Source organism: Peromyscus leucopus, chromosome 16_21, assembly GCF_004664715.2.
Source record: "Peromyscus leucopus breed LL Stock chromosome 16_21, UCI_PerLeu_2.1, whole genome shotgun sequence".
Lineage (NCBI taxonomy): Eukaryota > Metazoa > Chordata > Mammalia > Rodentia > Cricetidae > Peromyscus > Peromyscus leucopus.
The window spans coordinates 17224690-17252680 of record NC_051084.1 but is presented as its reverse complement, the minus strand read 5'-3'; the positions used below and the strand labels follow the sequence as shown (position 1 = coordinate 17252680).

The 27991-nt window shown below is 42.7% G+C and overlaps 1 protein-coding gene and 2 pseudogenes across 2 annotated transcripts in view; 1 reads left to right on the top strand and 2 right to left on the bottom strand.

Annotated features, from left to right (window-relative positions):
• Window positions 1-9730: 9730 nt before the first annotated feature.
• On the bottom strand, window positions 9731-10856 carry LOC114682665 (annotated as a pseudogene).
• A 1681-nt stretch (window positions 10857-12537) lies between these two features.
• The window catches only part of LOC114682649 (putative HLA class I histocompatibility antigen, alpha chain H), a 53881-nt gene continuing 38427 nt past the window's right edge, over window positions 12538-27991 (bottom strand). The window contains exons 1-6 of one of the 2 annotated variants that reach the window (XM_028856613.2): window positions 16291-16555; window positions 15811-16077; window positions 15330-15605; window positions 14456-14731; window positions 14224-14334; window positions 12538-12890 (exon numbers count right to left, since the gene is read on the bottom strand). In XM_028856613.2, coding sequence (XP_028712446.2) covers window positions 12847-12890; window positions 14224-14334; window positions 14456-14731; window positions 15330-15605; window positions 15811-16077; window positions 16291-16378 — 1062 coding nt within the window. In that variant the 5' untranslated portion in view covers window positions 16379-16555 and the 3' untranslated portion in view covers window positions 12538-12846. Of the gene's footprint in view, window positions 12891-14223; window positions 14335-14455; window positions 14732-15329; window positions 15606-15810; window positions 16078-16290; window positions 16556-27991 lie in introns of those variants that run through there. The other variant, XM_037200168.1, reaches the window with a different exon arrangement.
• On the top strand, window positions 16525-18282 carry LOC114682650 (annotated as a pseudogene).

Genomic DNA, 27991 nt, shown 5'->3' with positions numbered 1-27991 from the left:
ATTTTAAGAGGCTGAGGCAGGGGGGTTGCTGACACTTAAAGAATAGCATGGGCTATATAAAAGAATGCAGAATGTCAGGGGATAGTCAGTGATTTTTAGAGGAGTCAATGGACATGGAGCACATCAATGGTCTGTTGGGTGTAGAAAACAGGCTGCTTTGTAAACTTCAAACTTGCTCTCTTTGGAGTACTGACTGGGACTGAAGTCCATGATAATGGTGTGTGGGCAAAGCCTGTGCAGGATGCTGACAGGCTTCCTTCCATAAGAGTCAGTTAACAAAACTGAGGGAGAGGACCAGAGGTAATTGTTTTCTGTTTTCGTGGTTCAGAACATTAGACAGGGTGGTAAAGTCTTTGCTACTAAATTCCTTTACTTAAAATAATCATCATGCCAGGGATCCATAGTTTGAAGTGGCAGTTTCTGGACTCTGACATTTCATCTATTTGAAATTTTCTTAGAAGTTTCACACAGAAGTTGGTAGCTAAGAAAAGGAAAATTTGACCAGTAATCAAATGGCAATAAACTTTCAAACAGAGAAAAGAACATAAGTTAGAATAAGACTAAATAGAAAAGGACAAATCTAAGCACATTTCCCCAAAACCCATTAAACCAACATTCCATTCCTAATTTAGTCATGAATGGGTAAGCCTCATATGTGTGATGAATATATATCTTGTGTTTTAAGAAATTCAGATTAAATCTAAGTCTGATAGCACACACCTAAAGTCCTAGCACTTGAAAGGTGAGGTTAGCTTGATTGGTATACTTCTGTGTACCTGTGCATGTGGTGGTGGTGGTGGTGGTGGTGTGTGTGCGTGTGATTGGTAAGAGTAGGTAATCAATGATGACCCACAAACAGAAAAGCTTTGTTACAAAAAGTGTTTAAAAGTCTTGTCTTTAGGAGACCACTACGGGGAAGGAAGTAGATGGATCCTGATTCGTCATGTTGGGAAATGGTTTTCTACTCCATGGTGCCATCTGCCTCTGCAGCTTGGGAATTGGCTTGGTAGTCTATGATTACCTTAGGGCTGGCATTCCAATTATCCTGATCTCATTTTTGTGGAGGGATAGTTTGGACAAAATCACCTCTAAGCATTTTAAAGTGAGCTTTGAATGGCCCAAGGTATGTCACGTCCGAAATTACAGCAGGTTTTTGCAGCCACTAATGTTTAGACTTAGAATCTCCATGGCTTCATTCAGTAAGAGCTTTTCTGGAATGTGAGAAACTGTTAGGATGCAGTGCTTGTTTTGTTACATAGTAAGAAACTATCAATGTAATGTACATGACTGGAGCCTTGGATGAAAGCTATGGAATCTGAACCAAGTATTGGTGAAAATACCAAGGGAAATTCATAGTATATTTGGGGTATTTGGCTCCAGGTTAATTTTCTCCCTTTAAATACAAATCTAAGAGAAATAACAAGTCAGGGCACAAGGGAATCTAAAAGAAAAATGAGTAGAGGATGATCATGGAAAACCAAGACACATCAACATGAGGGGATAAAAAGAATTCATGGCACTTATATATTTTTCTAATTGATGTATTTGATCTGAGCATCCATTTAAAAGATTGGAGTAGAGGAGAAGAAATAAAATTAGAAACCCCATTGAAAAGGGAAATTCCCTGTGTCTTGTGAGAGGTGTTGTTGGGCTTCTAAAGGGAAAGTTTTGTTCTTTCCCTAGGCTGCATCCATGAGTCTGTGGTCAGTGATAATCCTACCTCATGTGTATGAAATCACTCTGAATGATAGTCCTATAAGATGCCACTTTCTTCATATTTTTTTAACTAGTCAGGTTTCTATAAAGAAAAGAATATAAGAAGCTTGAGATTGATCTGAGGGTATGGAAATAGAATACTTTTTTTTTAACATTTGGGTTATGGATTCAAGATGGACACTGAGATGGATTGGTGAAGGTAAGGAGTTTATTAATGTCGTGGGCAGACAGCAACATGGTAGAGCTCTGAGAGGAGTTGAGGCCCCAGCACCAGAGACAGACAGCACAGCTGAGGCCTCTGAAGAGAAGAATCAGAGTGTGGCAGAGCAAGGCTTCCATTTTATAGCTCCTGAGAACTGAGATGGTTGCACAGCATAAACCTGTAGTCAGCCTCTGAACCTCAGCAAGAGGCAGGGAAGGGCAAGGAGAGCAGGATGTGTGGTCACTAAAACCCACTTTGTTATAAACTCACTTCCCCATGTGAGAAATCCTGGTACCTGAAAGTCTATTAGCGAGAAATGAATAGACAATGTCTCAGTGGTATCTATGAGAGTGGGATGGATACTGCAGGTATTACAGCCTGAGCACAGCTGAATTCTAACTTTTTTTTTTTAAAGACAGGGTCTTACTATGTGGTGATGGTTGACATGGAGACCAGGCTGACCTTGAAATTGCAAAGATCCACCTACTTCTGCTTCCCAAGTGCTTGGATTAAAGAAGTGTGCCACCACACCTTAACATTACATTCTTACATCCTTGTGATACTACATTGATGGCACTAAACTTCCCTAACAAATTTATGAAATTTGTGTGAAGGACTTGCTGGTGAGAATCCAGAAACTAAAAAGACATGGTGAAGGCCTTTGATACAGGGACAGTCTTCCCATGGGTGTCTCGCTTGTAACTATCCTAAGCCTTGTAGTTCATGTGATCTCTATAAAAAGAATTCAGATGAGTTGTCAGTAAGAAGTAAAGGTTCTTGCTGCCAAGCCTGACAACCTGAATTTGATCCCTGAGACTCGCATGATGGAAGGGGAGAGCTGGTTCCCCAAAACTATCTTCTGACCTCCATACTCAGGCCATGGCATGTGTGTATACACACAGATATCATATACATAAAACATATTAAAATGTAAGAGTCCAGCACTTTGGAGGCAGAGGCAGGCTGATCTCTGTGAATTCCAGGCCAGCTGGGCTACACAGGTCTCTATAAAGGAACTATTGTGACACTTTATATTATAGACAGACTTTATATCTTTCTACAGTCTCTAGAGAAAGCAGCTATCCTGGGAGGCCTTTTTCTTGTCAAAATGGTGGACTGGTTTTAAGTTCTACCCTTACAGAAGAGGGCAATTGCATGACTTTATTCTTTATCAGAAACTCTCCTTTAATGCATATTCATACAAGGTTGATATGACTAAGTGTTGGAGTAGGAACAACTCCTGGCAAGAGAACAGAATCTCTGGGCTGGATAGATACCTGGGATTACAGTTGGGCAGGATCATTCCTTGGCCTAAGGACACACCTTAACTCATGCTAAAGAGAAAGTCGGAATAATTAGTCCTCTGACGATATACCCTACTGACCCAGCCCTTAGGTCAGTAGCAGATGGGCCACAGCCATGTAGGTGTGTAAGTCTGCCCACTCTTCTGGATTAGCCCTTTCCCTCTCTTCTGTCTCTTCTCTAAGCATGCTCTCCTTAACACCTTGGGTCTTCCCTTCAACATTGCTGCTTCCTTACTCTTTCTTTAGAGGCTCCTTCCTTGCCTTGTGGCTGCTTGTCTGCCCTGTGTCTGACCTCCATGACAGTTTAAAGTGGCCTTTATCCCTTCTTTCCTCCATTCTCCTTCTCCAGGAAGCAGCTGAGGCTTTGCAGCTTGCTGATCCTGAGGTTTTCCTTTTTAACTTGATCTTGACCTTGAGATTCTTTTTGAGTCTTTCTCAATTACTTTATTATTGAGACCAAGAACCACCAAAGGGGACCCCAATTCCTCTTGTATCGTTGGCATACACCTATAATGACACGTTGGGGCAGAATAATAAAGAGTTCAACATTATCCTCAGTTACACAGTAAAAGTTTGAAGCCAGCCTGGGCTACAAGAGAGCCTGACTCAACAAAAGAAAACAAGCTGGTGGTGCCATATGCCTTCAATCTCAGCACTCTGGAGGCAGAGGCAGGTGGATCTCTGAGAGCTGGAGGCCAGCCTGGGCTACAGAGCAAGATCCAGGACATCTAGGACTCCACAGAGAAACCCTGTCTCATAAAAACAAAACATAACAAACAAAAACAAAAAGAAAGGAAGGAAGGAAGGAAGGAAGAGAGGAGAGAAAGAGAGAGAGAAAGAGAGACAGAGACAGAGAGAGAGAGAGAGAGAGAGAGAGAGAGAGAGAGAGAGAGAAGAAAAAAGAAATAAAGGAAACAAAACAGAACATAAGAGGGGGAACCCATGAGGATCTAGCAACAAGACATCCAGCATGACAGTGGAACAATGGAGTGACTAGGATAAGATAAAGGAGATCCAGGTGTCTGCCTGCCCTGCACCAGGTAGGACAAGAGATGTGGGACATTTGTCCCAAAGAAAGTTGGAAGAATTCCAGATGTGTTTGAATACAACATGTCCCTACACATATACAGATACGATTAAGTTCATACGGGTACATATGTTTATTTGCTTGTTTGCTTGTTTGCTTTTAGACCAGGTCTCATGTAGCCCAGGCTGACCTGGAATTTTCAATCTTCTGTCTCAGCCTCCTGGGTGCCAGTATTATAGGCATTTGTCACAAAGCGAGGATTAAAAGAGATCTGGACCCTGGGGAATAAATGTCTGAGGATGAATTTGTAACAGGTACCATGTTATATAATATATATATATATTATATATATGTTATATATATAAAATATATTTGTTTGAAATGCTACAATAAAATAACAGGGGCTGGGTAGCTCATACAGAACAAAAGTTTATTCCTCATAGCTCTGGAGGCTGGTAAACCCAAGGTCAAAGTGATGACTAATTCAGTATCTGGTGAGTGCTCACTTCCTGGTACAATAACAATGTCTCTTTGCTGAGTTCTCATCATGGCAGACATGGTGAAGGAGCTCTCTGGGTTCTCTGTTGTGAGAGGACTAATCCCATTCATAAAGGCTCCCCATTCTGATCCCATTATTTCCAAAGTCCCTCACCTCAAATACCATCACATCAAGGACTAGGTTTAAATAGGAACTTTTGGATATAGCTGGTCTTGGGATAGTCTGAAGACACTTGTGTCCTTCCTTTGAATATGTGACTATAGATTAATGTACCTTCAGGGAACAGGAATTGTCCCAGGAATCTCATGCTAAGAGACATACACTGAAAACTGGTGCCAGCAAATGGAGGAACTTGTCCCCAGAAGAGATGTTTCACACACTTCTAATAACTTGCTGGACCACCCTGTGGGATGAAACTACAGACCAGACAGTGGTGGGTTGATGGTGAGCTAGACCACATCCTGGACTTGGACAGCCTAATTATGCATATCTGTTACTGTTAAACATTGCCCTCATGTGAGGTCTCTAAATGTAGACTTGGGAGCTGCTCTAGTCCTTATCAATGTGGCCATATTAAATAAATCTAATTTCCTCCCCCTGCTTTATACTATTTGGTTCTTTTAATTACCTTGTTGAGCAGACCATGGCTTATTAGGGCTGTGAGGGGCACAGGCTCTCATCTTAACTCTGGTAACAGCCTAGGCTAGCCTTAGTCTCAATCTCTCTCTCTCAGGATCTCAGGATGAAGCCTTAGCTGGCCTGGGTAACCCTAACCCTAACCTTAACCCTTGCTTTGTAGACTAGGCTGGCCTGACTAACCTTAACCCTAACCCTGGCCTCAGGTTTACAGAGACTTTCCTCCGAGTACTGGGATTAAAGGCATGTTCCACCATGCATGCCTGACTATCCTTAATCTCTTAACAACCTCCCTGTTTCATTGCTCTCAAGAGCTGGAATTAGAGGTATAAGGCACCATAAATGGCCCACAAATAAATTATTATTATTATGAGTTTAAGATTTTTGAGATTTTCACGCACTTTATGGGTGTTTTGCCTTAATGTATGTCTGTGCACCATATGCTCACAATGCCAGAAGAGGGTATCAGATCACCTGGTCCCACATTCAGGAACCAAGATCCTCTGAAAGAACAGCCTGTCCCCTTATTTACTAAACCATCTCTCCATCCCCTACTATTATGACCTTATAAGGACTATTATAGGGTTGGAGAGATGTCTCAGAGGGTAAGAGCACTGGTTGCTCTTCCAGAGGTCCTGAGTTCAATTCCCAGCAACCATATAGTAGTGTACAATCATCTATACTGAGATCTAGCAACCACATGGTGGCCCATAACAATTTAGACTGAGCCCTGGTGCCCTCTGCTGGCCTGCCGGCATACTTACAGGCAGAATACTATACGTAATAAATAAATAAATAAATAAATAAATAAATAAATAAATAAATGAATGAATAATAAATAAATAAATCTTTTTTAAAAAAGACTATTACAGTTAGGAATTTAATAAACTGTGATTTTTGTTCCTTTATTGCATTGATTCCATGTATACTCCAATTTAGAAAACATTTCTTTCTATTTGCTTACTGCTGTAGACATAATTTCCCTATTACCAGAGTTAAGGGCATGACCAGTCACTTTCTTAATTAGATTTGAGGCCTGGTCTGCAGGTGAGAATTTATGCTTAGTGCTGTGAACTTGGACAAAAGCCGATAGCAACGGGATTCATAAGCCCTAGGGAGTAGGTAGGGCTCCACATACTACTGTTGTGCTACTAAATGGCAATCCCGTCAAATGTCCTTCTAAATATTTTAAATAATCTGTGGATGCCCACAGATTATTGCTACTCTTACCCTTGGTCAGAGAAGCTTGTTTTTACACTTAATGCAGAGCCTAACTGATGAAAATGCTGCACATAAGTGTCTGTTGAACATGAGGTCCTAACAGGACATCTACATCACTCCCCCTGAGGCTTAAATGCAAAAGAATGTCAGGGCTGGAGGGTGGGGAGCTCTGTGAAATGCCAAACTGGAGGATATGCCTTGGCAATTTCACTCCAGAACTCATGGCTCGTGACAGTAGGTGGGGTACTTTTTGGGAAGGAGTACTGTTCTATTGCTGTGGCAAGACACCATGACCAAGGCAACTTATAAAAGGAAGGGAGCAAGCTAACTGGAGGGTATGCGCTTTGAAATCTCAAAGCTCACCTCCAGTGACACACCTCCTCCTACAAAGTCATGCCTCCTAATCCTTTTTACACAGTCCACAATAAAAGCCAAACATTCAAATTGTGTGTGTGTGTGTGTGTGTGTGTGTGTTTGCATGTATGCATGCACCTGTACATGTGCAGCACATATCTGAAGGTTAGAAGACAACTTGTGGGAGTCAGTCCTCTTGCTGACCTAATGATTTTTCATATTGCCTTAGATTATGTAGCCTTTGTTTCATAGAGGGATGAATAGTTACAGGACTCAATTTAGTATAAATGTAAGCAATGACTACGGGACAATTTCATACCTGATAATGCTAAAAATAAGAACCATGTAAAAATACAAGAACATATAGGCTCACTGTTGAACTCTACCTCTAAAGAAGAACTAACATCAATGTATCTCAAATCACCTCATAAAATAGAAAGGGAAACAATACTACCAAAAGCATTTTATAAGATAACCATTATCCTCATATCAAAACTGAGTAAAGACACAAAACAGACAAGCATAGGCCAATTTCTTTGATGAACTTGGATGTGAACATTTTCAATACAATACTTGCAAGCAAAAGTCAACAGCACATTAAAATGTCATATAACATGACCAAATTGACATCATTCCAGGGATGATACAAGGATGGCTCAACATATTCGTTCAATAAATGTGATATGGCACATAGATGCAAGGACAGAAATCACAGGGTCACCTCAATGTATGCAGCGAAGGTCTTTGACAAAGTTCACCATCTTTTGTGATAAACTGAAACCCTGAAGAAACTAGGAATAAAAGTAATGTATTTCAACATAATAAATGCTCTATATAAGAAAATTCTATCCAGCATTATACTAAACGGGGGAAACAGCATTTCCTCTAAAATTAAGATGAGACAAAGGGTGTTTATTTTCTCCACTCCTATTTAATATAGTTCTTGATGTCTTAAGAGCAATAAAGCAAGAGAAAGAAAGAAAATGGACACAAGATGTAAAGCAAGAAGTTAAATGATCTTTATTTGTAAGTGATATGATCCTATCTTTGATATCAAACACAATTTCAGAAAAGCAGCAGGATATAAAGCCCATATAATAGCCAGCAGCTTTTCAATATAACAACAACTAACATGGTGATAAATATCAGGAAAAGAACCCCACCCATAATTGCTTCAAAAACAAAATTAAACAACTAAATACCTAGGAATATATGAAAGGAAGTAAAGACATCTAGAATAAAGATTAAAACACTAAATAAGGCAGGGCATGATGGCTTACATTTGTAACACAATACTCAGCAGAAGAATGAGGGTTGCTGCAACTTTGGTGCCAGCCTGGTTTACATAGTGAGACCTTGTCTCAAAAACCAACACTAACCAAACAACAACAACAATGAAAGAAAGAAAGAGAGAGAAAGATAGAAAGAAAGAAAAAAGGAAGGAAGGAAGGAAGGAAGGAACTATAGAAAGGCCTCCTATGCTCATGAATAGGCAAAATTAATACTGCAAATGTGGCTGTAGTCCTGAAACAAGTCTCAAAATAAAAAGCGTGGTACAGGCACAGAAATACACAGATCGATGGAATAGAATAGAGGATTCAGATGTAATCTATAGCTACACTGTTAGAAGCATCCACATTCCAGAACCAGGTGCTCCCTCATCCCCACCCAGCCTTCAAACGCTCAGCACAAGCATCACTGTCATCACAATGGGACACATTTCCACCGTGCCATGGTCCCAAATGCTCATGCTCCATACCCCCTATAAAGTCCAAGTCATCACCCCTCTCTCTCCCTCCCTCCCCTATCCCTGTCTCCCCCTTCCTCTCTTCCTCCCCACCTACTTCCCTCTCTTCCATCCTCATGCTGAGGCAGGCTTTTGCACCCCCCTCCAAGTAAATCCTTTGTATGAGGTCTGTTGCATGGTGTGATTATATTCCTTGACCCTTTGATCACCAAAAAAAAAAAAAAAAAAACCTTACATCAGTTATTTTATTCAATCACAATGCCTAATAAATACATTGGGGGGAAAAGACAAACCTATTCAACAAATGTTATTGGGAAAACTTGATATCCCCATGTAGAAGAATAAAACTACATCCCCATCTCTCACCCTGTAGAAAAATAATCTCACAGACCTTAAATGTAATATGAAACTCTAAATTCTTCTAGGGAAAAACCCTTTTGATATTTGCATAGACCAGGTCTTTTTTTTTTTTCAAAAATTAATAAAGCCACAATCTGTATTTAATATATTAAAATACATTGATACTTTTATAAATAAAACCATTGTAAACAGTAGATACATGATCAAATTTCTGATATCAGTTATATATAAATCAACAGCTGATTTCAAAAATGTAAGAACCATCTAAGTTAATTTTAAGAAATTATCAAAAGTTAAAAAGTGTTCAATATGCTTCCATTTTGTTCCATTTTCACATCATCAGACCTTAGAAATTAGTCAGGACACAAAACCTGAGACAATCAGGTGCTGGCAAAGGCTGGGGAGCCAACAGAGGTCCCTCCAGTGCTTCCACCTGCCTCTGTTCTCAGAACCAGGGGCCTCATCCTGCCCACATCCACTGCTTCTGCCGGACCACCATGGGACTTGTCGGAGAAGTTTGCTGAGGCAATCTCCACATGGAATCCTGGACCAATACTGAAACTTCTGAAGACTGCATCTGAATCCAATACCGGAGCATCCCTCCCACTCAGAGTGAGAGGCTGGCACTTCATTTAGGCACTTGATTTCAGGTCATTCATTGAGGTAGGATAATGTCCTCTTCTCTGCGACTGGCATTATATAAATGGTGGCTGAACTGGAAAGGGCTCTAATGCCTTTTCTGCATTCTTCCAGTTGTGAAAATTCTCTCGGTACCACTCAACTGTTTTCTTTATTCCTTCTTCCCAAGGCACTTTGGGCTTCCATCCTAAACTGTGAATTTTTTCAGACTTCATTGGATATCTCATGTCATTGTGAGGTCTGTCATTAACGTAGTCCACCCACCTTTCCGTTTCAGACTCTGAATTGGTCTCTTTGATCAGCTGTATTAGTTCTTTCGTGAGCTGAACGACTGACATTTCAAAGTTGGTCCCAATGTTATAGATTTCCCCTGGTTCTCCCTTTTTGAGGACAGTGAGAAATGCTTCCACTACATCAGCAGCATAAAGGAAGTTTCTTCTCTGAAGCCCTGATCCATGAATACAGCATTTCCTGTCCTGTTGGAGCAAAGATATAAATTTTGGAATAACCTTTTCTGGATACTGATGTGGTCCATAAACATTACTGCTTCTGGTGATGACAACTGGAAACTTGTATCGTTCCCAATAAGACTGTACAAAACACTCAGCGGCGGCCTTAGATGAAGCATAAGGGTTTGTAGGTTGTTTGGGTGATGATTCATCAAACTCCTGATCAAGACTGCCTCCATATACTTCATCTGTGCTGACATAAATAAATTTCTCCACTCTGGCTTCATAAGCAGTATTTACCAAAACATGAGTGCCATAAACATTGACATATGTAAACTCAAAGGCACGGACAAACGAAAGATCTACATGTGTCTGTGCAGCAAAATACAGGACTATATTTTCTCCATCTCAAACAGCAGCTTCACAAAGTGAGAGTCGCAAATGTCACACTGTATAAATTTGTAGTTTTGTTTGTTAGAAATTAGGTTCCAGATTCTTCAAACTTGCACAGTAATCCAGCTTAAAACAAGGGGACTTTGTCAAGATTTATGATCATATAGTTGGGATAATCCTCTACTAAGGAGACAATCACATGGGATGCAATGAAGCCGGCACCCCCGGTCACCAGGACCCGCTTCGCGTAACTGCCGGGAGGACCAGGGGGCTCCTCCCGGCCCGGCGCCGACATCTTCCAGCTGGGCAACAGCGCCCGCGCCATAGAGCGCGGAGCCCCGAGACCCCCTAGACCAGGTCTTTTGAGAAAGGATTCAAGGTTCAAGAAATAATAGCAAGAGTTGACAAATTGTGTTGCATGAAATTAAAAAGCTTCTACCCAGCAAAGAAACAATTAGTGAGTGAAAAGATAATCTAAGAAATGGGAGAAAATCTTTACCAGTTATAATCTAAAAGAGGATTAATGTCTACAATATGTAAATAATTCAAAGACAGCAAAACCAAGAGCCAGATGCTGTGGTGCATAACCAGAGGCCCAGGAACTGGGAAGCAGACACAGGAGACTACAAGTTCAGCTAAAAAGACTGTGTTTCAAAAACAAACAAACAAATAAAGGATCATTCTGGTTGATAACTGGATGAATTTGTGGGAATCAAGCAAGACAATGGAGGAAATAATTGGAAATTCATTTAGTAGTTTAGGCAAGGGACACAGGTTGCTTTTCCTTAAGGTATGAGCAGGGAAAACAGTGCAAACAAATTGAATTTTAAATTCATTTAAAATATGAATGTCACAATATTTCCCAGTGGATTAAATCTGGACTACAAAATGAAGTAAAGATGATACCAAAAATTTAGGACTGTACAAGTAGCAGAATAGATTTGCTGTTCGCAGACAGGGAATCACACATAAGGCAACCAGATGGACAGGGGGCAGATGAGCCTGCAGATTAGACTTGTCTGGGCTGGAGAAATTTATTTGGGAGATGGTCTTTTTTTTTTTTTTTTTTTTTTTTTTTTTTTTTCCGAGACAGGGTTTCTCTGTGTAGTTCTGGTACCTGTCCTGGCTCTCGATCTGTAGACCAGGCTGGCCTCGAACTTACAGAGATCTGCCTGGCTCTGCCTCCCGAGTGCTGGGATTAAAGGCATGTGTCCCCCACTGCCTGACTTTTTGGAGGTGGTCTTAAATGGCATTTAAAACCTTGGAAGTGAATAAAATCATCAAAAGGATTATCAACTGTAGATGAGAAAGAGAACAGGACTGATCCTGGCCCCTCCAGTGCTCAGTGGTCTCATTAGAGAACACACCTTGAACACAGACTGTGCAGCTCTGGGCATGTGTCTAGAAGGCTGGTAGACCAGGGAGTCCCAGACTTTCCTGTGCACAGGAATCCTCTGGACATCTCAGCAAGATTCAGAAAAAGTCAGGCTTGATGACACAGGCTTTTAATCCCAGCACTCTGGGCAGAGACAGATGCCTCCTCTCATAGGATCTCTCTGAGTTCAAGGCCAGCATGGTCTACAAGTACAGATAGTTCCAGGCCAGTCAAGACTACATAGTGAGACTGTTTCAACAAACAAACAAACAAACAAAATGAAACAAACCCCACAAACAGAAACAAAACAAAAGGCTTGGGGAATCTGTGAAGACACAAGAATCTCTGTATTTATAACAAGTGGTACAGAGGCAGCTGTTTATTCAGATCATGGAGCTGCAAGGAATGTAGACAAGGAGCTCCTGGGCCTCCTAGCTCCATCAGCCTCACTTGTGGCACGTTACATAAATAATTCCTGCTGCCAGGTATGGTGGTTCATATATGTAATTCTAACACTCCAGGATAGGGAAAGAGGATTGTAGGTATTTCAAAGCCATACGGATTTTTATTAATAACTTTTTAAAATTGTGTGACAAAAAAACCAGCAGAAGCAACTTAAAGGAAGAAAGATTTATTCTGATTCATGATTTAAGAAGGTTCAGTCAATCTCAGCATAAGGTGTGATGGAGTAAATGGCAGCAGGGGCATGTGGCTGGGATTCCTCCAACTTCAGTAAATCAGGAAGCATCATGGAGGCATCCTCACATCTGGCTTTGTCCTGTTCTTCATTTTATCCTTGGGCCCCAGTGTTGGTCTTCCATCCTTAATTAATCTCTGGAAACACTCTTACAGATGTGACCAGAACTGAATCTCCCAGGAGACTCTAAATCCATTCAAGTTGGCAATGAAGTTTAACCATCACAGCTACATAGTGATTCCCAAGCCAGCCTGGGACACAGTGTGAGATGCTGTTAACAGAGAAACAGAAAAGGGAAGTGTGAGTCCTGGGCTACATACTGAGCAATCTAAATGAGGGATCTGGAAAGAGTCCTGAGTATTTTGGAACAAGATTTATGGTTACTGATGTTAGTGGTGAGAACAACATCCTTGATGGAAAAGGGCGTTATGTAGGCATTCCACTTTGGGGAGGGGTTGAGAAAGAGAAGGGAGAATATACATTATCAGTCCTGAGTTGTCATGTTGACAGATAGGTATTGTTTTCTCTCCCATGAGGTGTAGCCTCAGATAAAAAATACAGTAAGAAAATACAGATAGAAAATAAATAATTACAGAGTCTCTGACTGGCTGCTATCTGAAAATTCCCTGGGCTGATTTCTTACTTTTAGGTATAAATAATGGAATCCAGATTCTTATCATTTAAAAACAAAGGAATTTAATAAAGATATTGGAGGGTTGTTGATTATTTTGTTTTGGAAAAAGTCATGAACCAAATCTGAGGCTTTAAAGCTGGGAACAGAACTGACAAGCCCATCAATACCATGTCCCACAAGGATCCACTGAGCACAGGAATCATTGACACCCAGGATCTGGTCTCCGTGGGACAGATTTCCTGCCACTCATGGGAACTGGATGTGCCAATGTCACCCCAGCCAAATTCACTTATGCAGTTCCAGCTTTTCCTCATCACCATGTGCTGAGTCAATGTGCAGCATGTGGTCGCTCAGCTGGTGGAGGCGAGGACTACCATGTGGTGCCCAGCTGCAGGAATGTTAGGAAAGTGACAGAGGAACTTGCTCTCTGTCTCCTTTCTGTACACCTACTAGTTGTTCCCTTAATGTGTAAGGAGAGTTCAACAGCTGGGACAAGATGTTAAAAGGTAGAAATACAATGATGAAAGTAGATTCCTGGAAAAGTTACCTGAGTAACTACATCAGAGGACATAAAAAGACTGACAGAGATCCAGGAATGATGCTCTAGAGTACCTCCATAGCCCAGACTTTAAAAAGTATTAACACAACTGTATAAGGTAGCACACAACTTTAATCCTAGCACTTGGGAGACAGAGGCAAGTGGATCTCTGAGTCTGAGGCTAGCCTGGTCTGCATAGTGGGTTCCAGGACAGCCAGCGCTATGTAAAGATACTTTGTCTTAAAAAAAAAAAAAAAAAAAAAAAAAAAAAAAAAAAAAAAAAAACCTAAACAAAACAAAAAACTGCTAGTTCACTGAGTCCCAGGTTAGGTGAGCACTTACACATAGGTGTGTCTCATAGTAACAAAATAGGACATGAGCTTCTAGGGCTTCAACTCTTGCAAAACCCTCAGACACCAATCCCTTCCCTACCTGAACTTTTCTTCCTCATCATCACAAGGGCAGCCACAGCTCCAGTGACCACAACTCCAAGGAGAACCACACCAACAGTCATTCCAATTGTGGGCCAAGGAGGTGGTGACTCTGGGAAGACAGAGTAGAGTTGAGGGGTCCTAACCCCCAGCTCAGCACTGATCCCACTCAGGGTCTCCAGAAGGTCACCTGTCTTCCTGATAACAGGCTCTGTGCTCACACCCCTCCTTACCCCATCTCAGAGTGAGGGGCTCAGGCAGCCCCTGATGCTGCACATGGCATGTGTATCTCTGCTCCTCCCCAGAAGGTACCACCACAGCTGCCCACTTCTGGAAGGTTCCGTCTCCTGCAGGCCTGGTGTTCACCAGCTCCATGTCCTGGGTCTGGTCTTCCCCATCCCTCTTCCAGGTCAGGGTTATCTCAGCTGGGTAGAATCTGAGAGCCCAGCACCTTAAGGTGACATCACCTTCAGGTCTGGGGTGATGGGTTACATGTGCCTCTGGAGGGTCTGTGGAAAAGAGTTGGAAAATTCAAGTATTTTATAATTTTTTCTGCGGACTTAAGCGGTATTCATGTGCAAATCCTGCAATGCACAAGAGAATAAAGATGTGGGGGAGGAGGGAGGGTTGTACAAACCCCACACAAGCTGTCTACACTCAGGCTCTAGTATAATCTATTCCTCAGAAAAGTAAGATTCCCAAGTTTCCCACCAAGAGAACAGGATTTCTGGTCCTGACCTGGGTGGAGGGATGAGCGACTCACCATCGCTTGAGTCAGACCTCCAGAGACACTGGGTGTGGGCAGAGAATTCAGCCTCTGGGACGCCATGGTTCACAATGGGCTGCAGACTGAATGGGGCTGCTGCAGGTTATTTCAGGGATCTCCTTTCTATTATCCCAAGACACCCTAGACTGTCCTGAGAGAAGGGCAAATTCTGGGAGAGCCACTCTCTAATGTTGGGTCAGAAAAACCAGGAGCACTCTTCTCCCTCCCTGTACAAGAGAGAGCTACAGTATTTCAACTGATCCCATTTTCCTCCCTTCTTGAGGTGTGTGTGCACCCTACTCTGAATGCAGATGGAGGAATTGCTTCTCAGTCCCTCTTACCTAAGCGCTGCAGAGTCTCCTTCCCTACTTCCAAGTGCTTGAGTAGCCAAGCAACACACCAACTCTCCAAGAAAATCTTCCACTTCTCTGCTACATTTTTTGCCTCCCACTGTTGTTGGGTGATCTGAGCTGTCTTGTCGGCCACAGTCCAAGTTCTCAGGTCCTCGTTCAGGCTGATGTAATCACGGCCATCAAAGGCATGTCTATAGTGCCCACGTAGCAAGAGTCGGTCTGGACTCACGTCACAACCAATGAAACACTGGAAGGTATGAGAGCCTGCCGCAGCCTCCAAAGTCAGCCCTATCCACAGGACCCAGCCCACCCACAGAGTTTCCACCTAAACTGAGCCGGAAACCGGGTCTCAGTTTGATTCTCTCCCGGGTCCAGGGTCTCTCTGGGCCCGGCAGCCTGGGATCAAACCTAGGAACTGGGACAGGGCGACTCGAGCCAGTCGGCGTGGGGATATGTGGGGGTCACTCACCGTCATCACTCTGGTTATAGATCCGGATCGCAAATCTCAGGTTTTCTCGGGCTGTGTGTGAATAATGTTCCATACCCTCTCTCTCCCACTCCCAATAATTACTACCCATCTGATTCGCCCAAGGCACGTGCTGCTCAACCTTAGCCACCTCACTGTCGAAGCTCAGGATTTGCGTGTTCTCCACAAAGGCAACGATGAACACTTGGGGATCTCGGAGACCCATTCGAGAAGCAGCCGTCGTTACGGAATAGCTCAGAGAGTGCGACCCTGGGGGCGGTGCTCAGTGAGACCCAGACCCTCTTCCTCCGACCCTGGGCAAGTGCTGTGGCCGGGAAGGGGGCAGGGCGCAGGGCTCCGGAGGGACGCATGAGGAGAAGGGAGTGGGAGAGTCTAGATGAGAAACAGCATTTGGGTTGCTGCCTGGACTGGGCGCCCTAGCTCCTCCCACAAGTGGCTGTTTCCTTCCTGATCCACACTCACCAGCGCCACTATGGGTCTTGGTCTGGGTCAGAGCCAAGAGTACTGAGAGCAGCAGGAGAGTGGGACTCTGTGCTGCAGAACCCATCATTGGTGTCCAGGATAACTGAAGGGATTGAGGCCTTGTTCCTCTCTGTGGAGTTTATAGCGGCGTGGTTTGTGGGGAGAGACCACAGTGACTGTGAGTGGCTTTCTCCAAAATTCCCACGTGTAGTGGGGGTGAGAACACGTGTCCAGATGGTGAAGGGACAGCTGACATGGGTTGAAGGCTACAGTACGGAATTCCGGGATATGAGGGAATTCCCAATGTATGGCTTCCCTACCTCAAACACCGTGAAGGCAAAACCTCAGACCAGGGACTCATGGAGACCCCTTCCTCCTGTAATTGGAGCTCTTTGAGTCCTGTCAGGAGATGTGTTGAGATTCTGAATGTTTTGGTTTCAGGATCTCGTATTTGTGCTTATACATTATTAAGTACCTCAAAGTTTTATGTAGGTTAATTCCAATTATATTTACCATGTTAAAAGCTGCTCATGGTGGCTGACATCTGTAATCCCAGCACTTAGGAGACTGTGCTGGAGCAAGAGGTTTGGTATGAGTTAAGGCAGCTTACCCTACATGACACTGACATTAAAAAAAAAAAGATTTATTCATGGGCATGTGCATGTGAATATGTGCGAATGTAGGTCATGTGTGTGAGGATGTCATGGATGTCAGAAGAGGAAGTCAGATTCTCTAAAACTGGAATCGCAGGTGTTTGTGAGCTGGGGGCTATAAACTGACCTGGGGTCATCTACAATATCAGGAAGCACTCTTAACCATGGAACCATCTCTTCAGTCCCTTCATACTTTGACTATAAAAAAGACTTTTAAAAAGTGAGACTGCCCTTACATTCTGCAAGTAAGTAGTCGTGGTGAAGAATGTAGTAACTCCTGGTTAGTTTTTCACAGCCTTGATTTAGATTAAGGTGTCAACAGATTAACTCACCGTCAAGCACACCACAGTAAATATGGCAAGTAAATCTGAGAGGCATAAAAGTATTTTTGATATCATACACCTCATGAAAATAGCTAAGTAATTTTATGGGTTCCATCCACCTTCAAACGCTATTTGGTTTTTTGTTGGTCTTGGAGGCACATGACTTATTTCCATCATTCAAGAGGCTAAGGGGGGGGGGAGGGGGCTTGCAGAATGTCAGGGAATAGTGAATGTTTCTTAGAGGAAGTCAATGTGCTTGGAGAGCATGTAACTGCCTGTTGGGCCCAGAGAACAGACAAGCTTGTAAATGGTTTGAAAATTATTTTGTTTTGGAGCATTGGATGGGACTAAAATAGATGATGATGGTATGTGGCAAAAGTCTGTCCAGGATGCTGATAGGCTTCTTGCCATAGGAGTCTCTTAATAAAACAAAGGGAGAGGAACAGAGGTAATTATTTTCTACTTTGGTGATTGGGGACATTAGGCAGGCTAGGGGAGAGAAGAGTAAAGTCCTGTTCAACATCAGCTGCTAACTTCCTTTATGTAAAATAACCAGCAAGAGGCTGCAAAGCTGCACAGCATCTGGCCACCAGCTCCCTGCTGCCCTGTATATGGCAGGCAGGCATGGCCTAGGTGAGTAAAGCATGTCTGCTGGCACCTTGTGTTGCAGAGAGAATTGGGAAGGGATAAGCCCAGGAAAAGGAAGGAACGGAGCAGCCACTGTAAAATGGGCAAAAGATTGACTGCACTTTGGGAAGAGGTGATGGCCACCAGCCTACGGAAAACAAGAGAAGCAGATAGGCTCATTGACTTGCTCTTAACTTCCTACAGGCTGTACCCAACAGGCAGATTAATGATGAGATGAGTGGAGATGGAGAGGCTATGGATGATATGATGGAAAAGATGAGAAGAATCAAGGGAAAACTTAGGGAGCTACAGTCAAGAAACTGTATATTCTTAGGGAGGAGCTCTCTAATCAACATGCTCATCATGATGAATTTTGCCTTATGCCTTGACTTCTACAATTTTCCATGAGATTCATACAGTGATTCTGACTTACTTCTGATTCCTTGTATTTTCTTGACATGCCTTTACTGATCTGTTTGTGGTGAGCCTTGTGTTATTTCCATGTGCTGGGTGGGTCTTGTGTTGCCAGCTTCTAATTGGTGATTGCCTTCCCACTCAGTGTAAGTTTCTGTTAACAGTTTTTCCCATTTGCATAGAAAAATAATATAAGTAAATAAAGCAATTGAAAATCAAAACAACCAACAAAAACAGTATAAGCTAAGCATAATGGTTCATGCCTTTGATCCCAGTACTCTGAAGACGGGGTCAGGTAGATCACCATGAGTTTGAATACACAGTGAGCTCCAGGACAACTAGAACTACAGAAAAACAAAACCCTTTCTCAAAAAGCTGGACAAACAAACAAATCCGCATGCCAGAGTTCCAGATTTTGGTGAGAGTCCCTGGACTCTGTCACTTCCCCATCTGAAATTTCCCTGCAAGTGTCACACAGAAGTTGGCAGCTGAGAAAAGGAAAAGCAGACCAATAACCAAATGGCAATAAATCTTCAAACAGAGAAAAGGATAAATTAGAATAAAACTAAGTAATCAGGAAAGAATAAATCTAAGCACATTCCCCCAAAACCCATTAAAGCAACTATTCATAAAATAATTTAGTCACAAATGGTTTAGACTGATTTATCTGATGAATAGATATCTTGTGTTTTAAGAAATGCAGACCAAAGCTCAGTATGGTAACAGAGACCTGAAATCCCAGCATTTGAAAAGTGAGGCCAGTCTGGCTAGGGTGTGTGTGTGTGTGTGTATGTGTGTGTGTGTGTGTGTGTGTTGGAGATTGCAAGGAGGGGAATCATTGAATGACCCACAAAGAGAAAAGCACAAGAAAAGTGTTTTAAAGTTTTATCTTTCTGGGCTGTGGTGGCAGCACATGCCATTAATCCCAGCACTCAGGAGGCAGAGGAATGTGGATCTCTGAGTTGCAGGCTAGCCTGGTCTACAGAGTGAGTTCAGGACAGCCATGGCTACACAGAGAAACCCTGTCATGAAAAGCTACACAGAGAAACCCTGTCATGAAAAACCAAATAATAATAGTAATAATAATAATAACAATAAAGCAATAGCTTTATCTTTAGGAGGATTTTACAAAGAACACTATGAGAGGGGAGTAGATGGATCCTGATCCATGACCCCAGGAAATGACTCTTTACGTTATGGTGCTGTCTGCCTCTGGGGCTTGAGAACCAGCCCGGCAATCTAAAGTCACTTGTAGGACTGGCCGTCCAATTGTCCTGATCTCATTTGCTTTGATTCATATGAATCAAGGAGAATGTTTTTCTTTCATCTGATGTCAGTTGGGTGGTTTAGTGTTACTACATAAAGTCTTTCTGATGTAGGAACCTCAGGGGAAAGCCAAATGTTTTTAGTCCCTTAACTATGAGGAACACATAAATCCTATTTTGTAGAAGATATGTGCAAGCCAAAGTGTGAAAGGTCACAGGAAGTCCATTTGGCCAGACTTGCAACCATTTATCCTTTTTAGACTGTGAGACAATAATAGTATTAGTCAGAGATATAGAATTAGGAATTGCATACGAAAAGAATGGGTACATTTGAGACTGCATCTTTAGTATCTGCCAAGCCTCTAATTTGCTATGCTAATAGTTTTAACTTTTTTTTCAAGATAGAGGGTTTTTTTATTTTTATTTTTATTTATTTATTTTTTTAAAGAGTTTATCTCTGTAGCTCTGGCTGTCCTCGAACTCACTCTGTAAACCAGGCTAGCCTCAAACTCAGAGATCCACCTGCCTCTGCCTCCCGAGAGCTGGGATTAAAGGCATGCACCACCACTACCCAGCAGTTTTAGCTTCTTTACTGTAGCAATCTTAGTGGGAAAGTGAACAATCTGTAATAGAGCAGACATGGTAACATCTGCTGGTACATGGAGTACCAGCTGAAGTTAAGAATGTGTAGTTACCAGACTGTGCCAACTTCTTGGCAAGCTCCATACTCACTATTTGGAGTAATTTTAATAATGACCATGTTTCCATTTGCCAAGACAGAAGTTCTAGAAAGAGCAATATTCTCAATAGCATAAAGAGAAAGAAATAAAGAGAGTGACCATCAGTACGCATGTGTGTCTCATTCCGTTTCTAAGACCCTCATATAGAAAAAAAAAATTATTCCTAAATCCTGCTACTCTGCAGCATTCCTTTTACAACCCCAGAGCAGCCTTGAAAGACAATTTCAGTCTGCTTTATCTGGCTCTATAACCAGGGACCAGTAAAAAGATAATCAGAAGACTATCCATGGGAGAAGAGGTAGTCCCATTGGCACCTTCTGGGAGTGATCAAGAGAGACGACTCCCTATTCAACAGCCTCAGATAGTCCTCAGTCAGGATTCTTCAAATCCCCTGGACATGGAAAGCCAGAAAAGACAGGCGAGTAGTCTAATTCCCCAACTCCTTATGTCTTTTCCTTTGTCTCTGTCTTTCCCTCAAATTGGGTCAAACGGAATCTAGAGAACAGCAATTGTTCATTGGGATTATTAAACACACACTTAAGAAGAGAGGAATTAGGGCTGGAGAGACGACTCAGCGGTTAAGAGTATCTGGCTGCTAGTCCAGAGGTTCTGAGTTCAATTCCCGGCAACCACATGGTGGCTCACAACCATCTGTAACAAGATCTGGCACCCTCTTCTGGTCTGCAGGCATACATGCAGACAGAACACTGTATATATAGAAGAGAGGAATTAAATTTAGTATGAGCCAGTTGAATGACTTTCTTAAGTTCATACAAAAAGTCAGCCCCTGGTTTCCAGACTGGGGGACCCTAGATGTAGACAATAGGATAGATATTAAGATAAATGGTGTATGAAAAGTGAAGGGATGGACATGCCTTTTATGGTATTTGCCATTTGGAATGTACAGGCAAATGGTCAAGAACTGGTGCACAAACCAGATCTGGAACCAACAGATCCCAGAGAAAACAGCTCAGAAAGAATACTGAATAATTAACCTCTGAGGAGGAAACTGACTTGGAGGAGGAGGCAACAGAGTATCATAATCCTAAACGTCTCCCCCTGCAACGTTTAACCATACATTCCAAATGGCCTGAGCCCCTGAAAAAAGTAAAAAGAAACAAAGGATGTCTCTGACTATCCTGGACCTTGTAGGTCAGGCTCAGCTACAGAGTATGACAGGGAACAGAGAACCTACTCAGAAACTCTCCACACCTCTCCCCCTCTCCCCAAAGGGAAAACTCAGTTGCAATTTCATTCCAGTTCTAGAAAGAGACAATAAAATACTATAATCTTATTTGGCTTTCCCCACTGTGCCTACTTGTAAATCACTCCACATGTCCCCCCCCCCCCCCCCCCCCCCCCCCCCCCCCCCCCCCCCCGACATGTGAAAAAGGGTCCACAGAATTCACAATGCTCTCCCAGCAGGTTTCCAGGGCCCACTGCTAAGCTGCCTCCTGAATGCAGCAGGACAAATCACTGGGAGAGGAAAGGAAAGAGTTAACTTCCAAACTGCCTGCAGCCATGGATATCAGTTTGCAATGGCTGTAGCTATTTGATTACCAACAAAGCAAGCTTTCCTGACAGGCTGACAGCTTCTGCTGCGCTAGCCAAGCAACTTGGGCTAATTGGAAATTGAAAGATGATCCTCCACTCTTACTTTATCCCAGCACTAGGGACCTGTTTCTTCAGCTGTCTTCTCCTGTTCCTACTCTAAATATCTTGGAGCTCCAAGTCCAAGAGAAACCGACACTTTTATGATTGTTAAGCACAAAATGTTGGTATAAAATGTTTATTACACTTGGAGATATAGAATATAATGCACAATTTCTTTATTTTCTAGACTCTCCAATAGTTTAACTTTATAACCCCCTTTATAGGCTATCTCCTTAGTAGATAACAGATAGAAAAACCTGGATCTTCTTCTTCTTCTTCTTCTTCTTCTTCTTCTTCTTCTTCTTCTTCTTCTTTTTTTTTTTTTTTTTTTTTTTTTTTGGTTTTTTAGGGACAGGGTTTCTCTGTGTAGCTTTGCGCAGATCTCGCTCTGTAGACCAGGCTGGCCTCCAACTCACAGAGATCCACCTATCTCTGCCTCCCGAGTGATGGATTAAAGGCATGCCCCACCTCTGCCTGGCAAATGAAATTCTCTCTTTTGCTTTTTCTTTCTCTCTTTTCTTTTATTTGGTTTTTCGATACAGGGTTTCTCTGCGTAGCTTTGCACATTTCCTGGAACTCACTTTGTAGCCCAGGCTGGCCTGGAACTCACAGAGATCTGCCTGGCTCTGCACCCGAGTGCTGGGATTAAAGGCATGCACCGCCACCACCTAGGGGATCTTCTTTTACAGCTGCAACTAAACACTAATTAGGAAGCTGATAGAACAGTCTGCTTCTTATCATTTACTTTAGAAATGAAATGTAAACTTCTAATAAAACTTTTAATGACTGAAGAAATTCTGTTGAATATATATTAGCTGTGTATAACAAAGAGAGGGACAGATATGGAGAAAGAAATAAAGAGAGTGATCGTCAGTATGCTTGTGTGTCTCATTCTGTTTCTAAGACCCTGAGATAGAAAAAAAAAAAATATTCCTAAATTCCGCTACTCTGTGGCATTCCTTTTACAACCCTGCAGCAGCCTGGAAAGCTGGTCTTTTGGCTGCATTAGCACAGGCTGACTTTCTAGTGTTCTTAGTGTGTCTGAGTGAAGCTATGCTGTAGCCAATTATAATCTCTCTTCTAAAACTGCCTTCTAAGAGGTGTCACCACAGAGAAATCAATCTGGGATATTTGAAGAGGCATCCCAGAGCCTCTTGTTGCTTCAAACCATTTTTATACCTGTGAGGTGATCATGCTGAGGGAAAGAGGATCTCAGTCTAAAAGGGCTAGATGTATATAGACAGATGTAAAGTGTTAAGTGATACAAGATCATGAGGAATGTTGGTCACAGGACTTGTTCCCAGGTGGTCTGCTGACCCACAGATATTTTGTCTTAATTACTTGTAAGGGAGTAGGCACAGCATTAAGAGCATGGGGGTGAATGAGGATCCTTGATTAAGAGGCTAGTTTTCTCAATTAGGATGACTGTTGCTGCCACTGCACACAGACACTGGGGTACATGTGTTGTATTGGGGTCCAATCATTGTGAAAAGTGGGGCACTAGATGGACCCAATAAAGAAAGACCTGTCCAGGGATACTTTCAGCAATCCCATTATTTTCATGGAAGTATAGCTGAAAGGCTTGTCAACATTATGTAAACTGCAGTTCAGAGATATGGACAGTGCTAGATGTAGCTTTTCAATGAAAGTAAAGTTCCTGAGGGAAAGACAAGATCCTAAAAAGGGGGGTGAAGGAGAGAACAAGAGAAACGAGCCTTAGGAATCCATTAGTGGCGGCCGTATTTCCTAGAAATGCATGTAACTGCTTGTTGTTTGGGAGAATAGAATGAACAAAAATAATCAATGCTAGGCATTTTGAGGTAAGCTTTGGAGTTCACCAAAGCATCTCATGTTCTAAGCTAGATCAACTTTTGCAGCCAATGACTTCAAGATCTAGAGGCTTGAGGGCCTCATTCAGCAGGAGCTTTCTGAACAATGAGAGCCTGTAAAGATATTGTTTATCTTCTTATAAAATAAAAAAAATCAATGTTATACAAAACTGGAGCCTTCACTAAAGGCTATTCAGTTTGAACCATATTTAAGTACTGGTGAAAAAACTGAGGGAGAATCATTGTATACCTGGGGTATTAAACTTCAGGTTAATTGTCTCCCTCTAAATAAAAATTTAAGAGAAATGACAAGTCAGGGCATAAGGGAATCTAAAGGATGAGTAGAGGGTGATAACTGTGAACCAGGACATAGCAACACTAGGAGATAAAAAGAATTTATGACACTTAAGTATCTTTTCTAATTAATGGGCTGGTTCATCTTCCTCTGTTGACAATGCTGGGGTTACAGGTGAGGAAGTGAAACCAGACATCCTGGTGAGAAGGGAAATTTTCTCCTCTTGTGAGAGGTGACTCTGAGCTTCTAGAGGGAAAGCTTTGTTCCTGTCCTAGGCAGCACCCATGGGTCTGTGGTCAGGACAGACCCACCTCATGTGTGTGAATCCCACACTGGATGATGTCATTCTCTTCAGAGGGTTCTTAATCAGTCAGTTTTCTATGAAGAAAAGAATGTAGGAAGCTTGAGGTTGGTCTGGGGGTATAGAAATAAAATACTTTCTTTGAAACATCTGGGATGTGGACTCAAGATGGACACTGAGATGGACTGTTGGGGATAAGTAATTTATTTAAAGAGTTGTTAATGTCATAGACAGACAGCAGCATGGTGGGACTCTGAGATGAGTTCAGGCATCAGCAACAGAGACAGACAGCATGGCTGGGGCCTCTGAAGAGAGGAATAAGGCCCATGTGGCAGAAGCAAGGGTACCATTTTATAGCTCTCTGAGAGAACTGAGATGGTTGCACGGCACAAGCCTGCAGCCAGGCTCTGAATCCCAGCAAGAATCAGAGAAGGAAATGGGGAACAGAATGTGTGGCCACCAACACCCACTTTGATATAAACTCACTTCTTCAGGTGAGAAATCATGATAACTGAAAGTCTATTATCCAGAGATTCATAGACAGTGTCTGAGTGGTATCTTGGGGTGAGGATGGGGGGTGGGATGCTGCAGGAATTGTGGCCTGAGCAGTAGCTGGAATCTAATAAGTCACACTATATAGTCCTGGCTGACCTGGAAATTTCTATGCAGACCAGACTGGTCTTGAATAGAGACCTCTGCCTGCTATGTTCTGGGATTAAAGGTATATGCTACCATGCCTGGCCCAATATTACATTCCTACATCCTTATGATATTACAATGGTGGCACTGATTTCCATAACAAAAATGTTAAATGTCTATATTTGTCTAAAAGATGGGATGGAGGAAATCCAGAAGCTTAAAAGGCATGGAGAGGACCTGATGATACAGAGGTGAGTTTACCATAGAGATCTTGCTCTTAGCTTGCCTAAACCTAGTCCAGTACTTCCCAGCAAAGGAATTAAGATGAGGGGCCAATGAGATGGATCAGCAGGTGAAGGCTCTGCCAAACCTGACAATCTGAATTTGATCCCAGGGATCCACATGGTGGAAGCAGAGAATCAGCTCCCAAGTGTAGCAGGAATCTTAAAAGTTCTTATTAATAAAGTCAAACCTGAGGCCAGTTATCAGGGTCAATGCTGGTAGATCAGAGAGACAGAACAAGCCACAGCTATCTCACCTTGCCAATTCCTCAGCTGGTCCTGTTTCCTCAGACTGGAGGCCTCTGAGTCCTCATCCGGAATGGGTCTCAGCTGAATTACTGCTCAAAAGCCTGAATGCTTAACCAGCCAAAATGCTGAACCAGCCAAAAGCTTAACCAGGCCAAAATGCTTCTAGTTTCTTGCCCTCACGCCTTATATATCTTCCTGCTTTCTACCACCACTCTCTGGGATTAAAGGCTGGCTTTCTGGGATTAAAGGCGTGTGTCACCATGCTTGGCTATTTCCAATGTGGCCTTGAACTCACAGAGATCCAGAGGGATTTCTATCTCTGGAATGCTAGGATTAAAGGTGTGAGTGCCACCATTTTCTAGCCTTTGTATCTAGTGGCTGTCTGTTCTCTGACCCCAGATAAATTTATTAGAGTACACAATATTTTGGTGAACACAATACCACCACACCCAAGGTTATCTTCTCACTTCTGCAAACAGAAGACACAGAAAATAAATTAAAATGCAAGGGTCAGGTGTGGAGGCAGAGGCAGACTGATCTTGGAGTTCAAGGCCAGCCTAGTCTACAAAGCAAGTTCCAGGCCAGGTAGGCTATGCAGGGTCCCTATAAAGGAACTATTGTGCCACTCTACATTATAGACAGACTTTATGTATTTCTATAGTCTCCAGAGAAAGCAGCTTTCTTGGAGGCCTTTATTGTCAAAGGGGTTGATAGGTTTGTAGTTCTACCCTTATGGAAGCAGGCAATTGCATGTCTTTGTTCTGTCCAGAAATTCTCCTACAATACATATTCATACAAAGTTGATATGACTAGGTGTTAGAGTAGGAAAAAAATCCTTACAATAGGACAGAAACTCTGGGCTGGATGGAGGCCTAGGATTACAGTTGGGCAGGATCATTCCTTGGCCAAAGGACACCCCTAGGATGATGTGCTCACCTTAATCCATGCTAAAGAAACAGGCAGAATAATTAGTCCTCTGACAATATACCGTACTGACCCAGCCCTTAGGTCAGTAGCAGATGGGCCACAGCCATGTAGGTGTGTAAGTCTGCCCACTCTTCTGGATTAGCCCTTTCCCTCTCTTCTGTCTATTCTCTAGGCACGCTCTCCTTAACACCTTGGGTCTTCCCTTCAACATTTTCAGCTTCCTTACTCTTTCTTTAAAGCTTCCTTCCTTGCCTTGTGGCTGCTTGTCTGCCCTGTGTCTGACCTCCATGACAGTTTAAAATGGCCTTTATCCCTTCTTTCCTCCATTCTCCTTCTCCAGGAAGCAGCTGAGGCTTTGCAGCTTGCTGATCCTGAGGTTTTCCTTTTTAACTTGATATTGGCCTTGAGATTCTTTTTGAGTCATTCTAAATTACTTTATTATTGAGACCAAGAACCCCCAAAGGGGACCCCAACCCCTCTGTATCGTTGGCATACACCTATAATCCTAGCACATGAGAGCTTGGGGCAGAAGAATAAAGAGTTCAACATTATCCTCAGTTACACAGTAAGAGTTTGAAGGTAGCCTGGGCTACAAGAGAGCCTGACTCAACAAAAGGAAACAAGCTGGTGGTGCCACATGCCTTCAATCTCAGCACTCTGGAGGCAGAGGCAGGTGGATCTCTATGAGTTGGAGGCCAGCCTGGTCTACAGAGCGAGATCCAGGATATCTGTGGGCTCCACAGAGAAACCCTGTCTCAAAAAGCAAAACACAATAAAACAAAAACAAAAAGAATGGAAAGGAGGGAGGGAGGGAGGGAGGAAAAGAGGGAGGGAGGAAGGAAGGAACAAAAGAAAAAGAAAGAAAAGAAGGAAGGAAAAGAACAAGAAAGGAAAGAAAATAGAACACGGGGGTGGGGGTGGGGGGTGGGGGGTGGGGGTGGGGGATGGAGGGTGGGGGGTGGGGGGTGGGGGGTGGACGGGGACCCATGAGGGTCTAGCAACAGGACAGCCAGCAAGACAGTGGAGTAATGGAGTGACTAGGGTAAGATGAAGGAGATCCAGGATGTCTGCCTACCTCATACCAGATAGGACAAGGGATGTGGGACATTTGTCCTAAAGAGTGTTGGTAGAGTTCCAGATGTGTTTGAAAACAACATGTCCCTACATGTGTACACACATGATTTTGTGCATACAGGTACATATGTTTATTTGCTTGTTTGCTTGCTTGTTTTTAGACCAGGTCTCATATAACCCAGACTGACCTGGAATTTTCAGTCTTCTGCCTCAGCCTCCTGGGTGCCAGTATTATAGGCATTTGTCACCAGGCCTGGATTAAAGGAGATCTGGACCCTGGGGAGTAAATGTTTGAGAATGATTTTGTAATAGGTATTGTGTATATTTGTTTGTAGTGCTAAAACAAAATACCAGAGGCTGGGTAGCTCATACAGAACAAAAGTTTATTTCTTATAGTTCTGGAGGTTCGTATATCCAAGGTCAAAGTGATG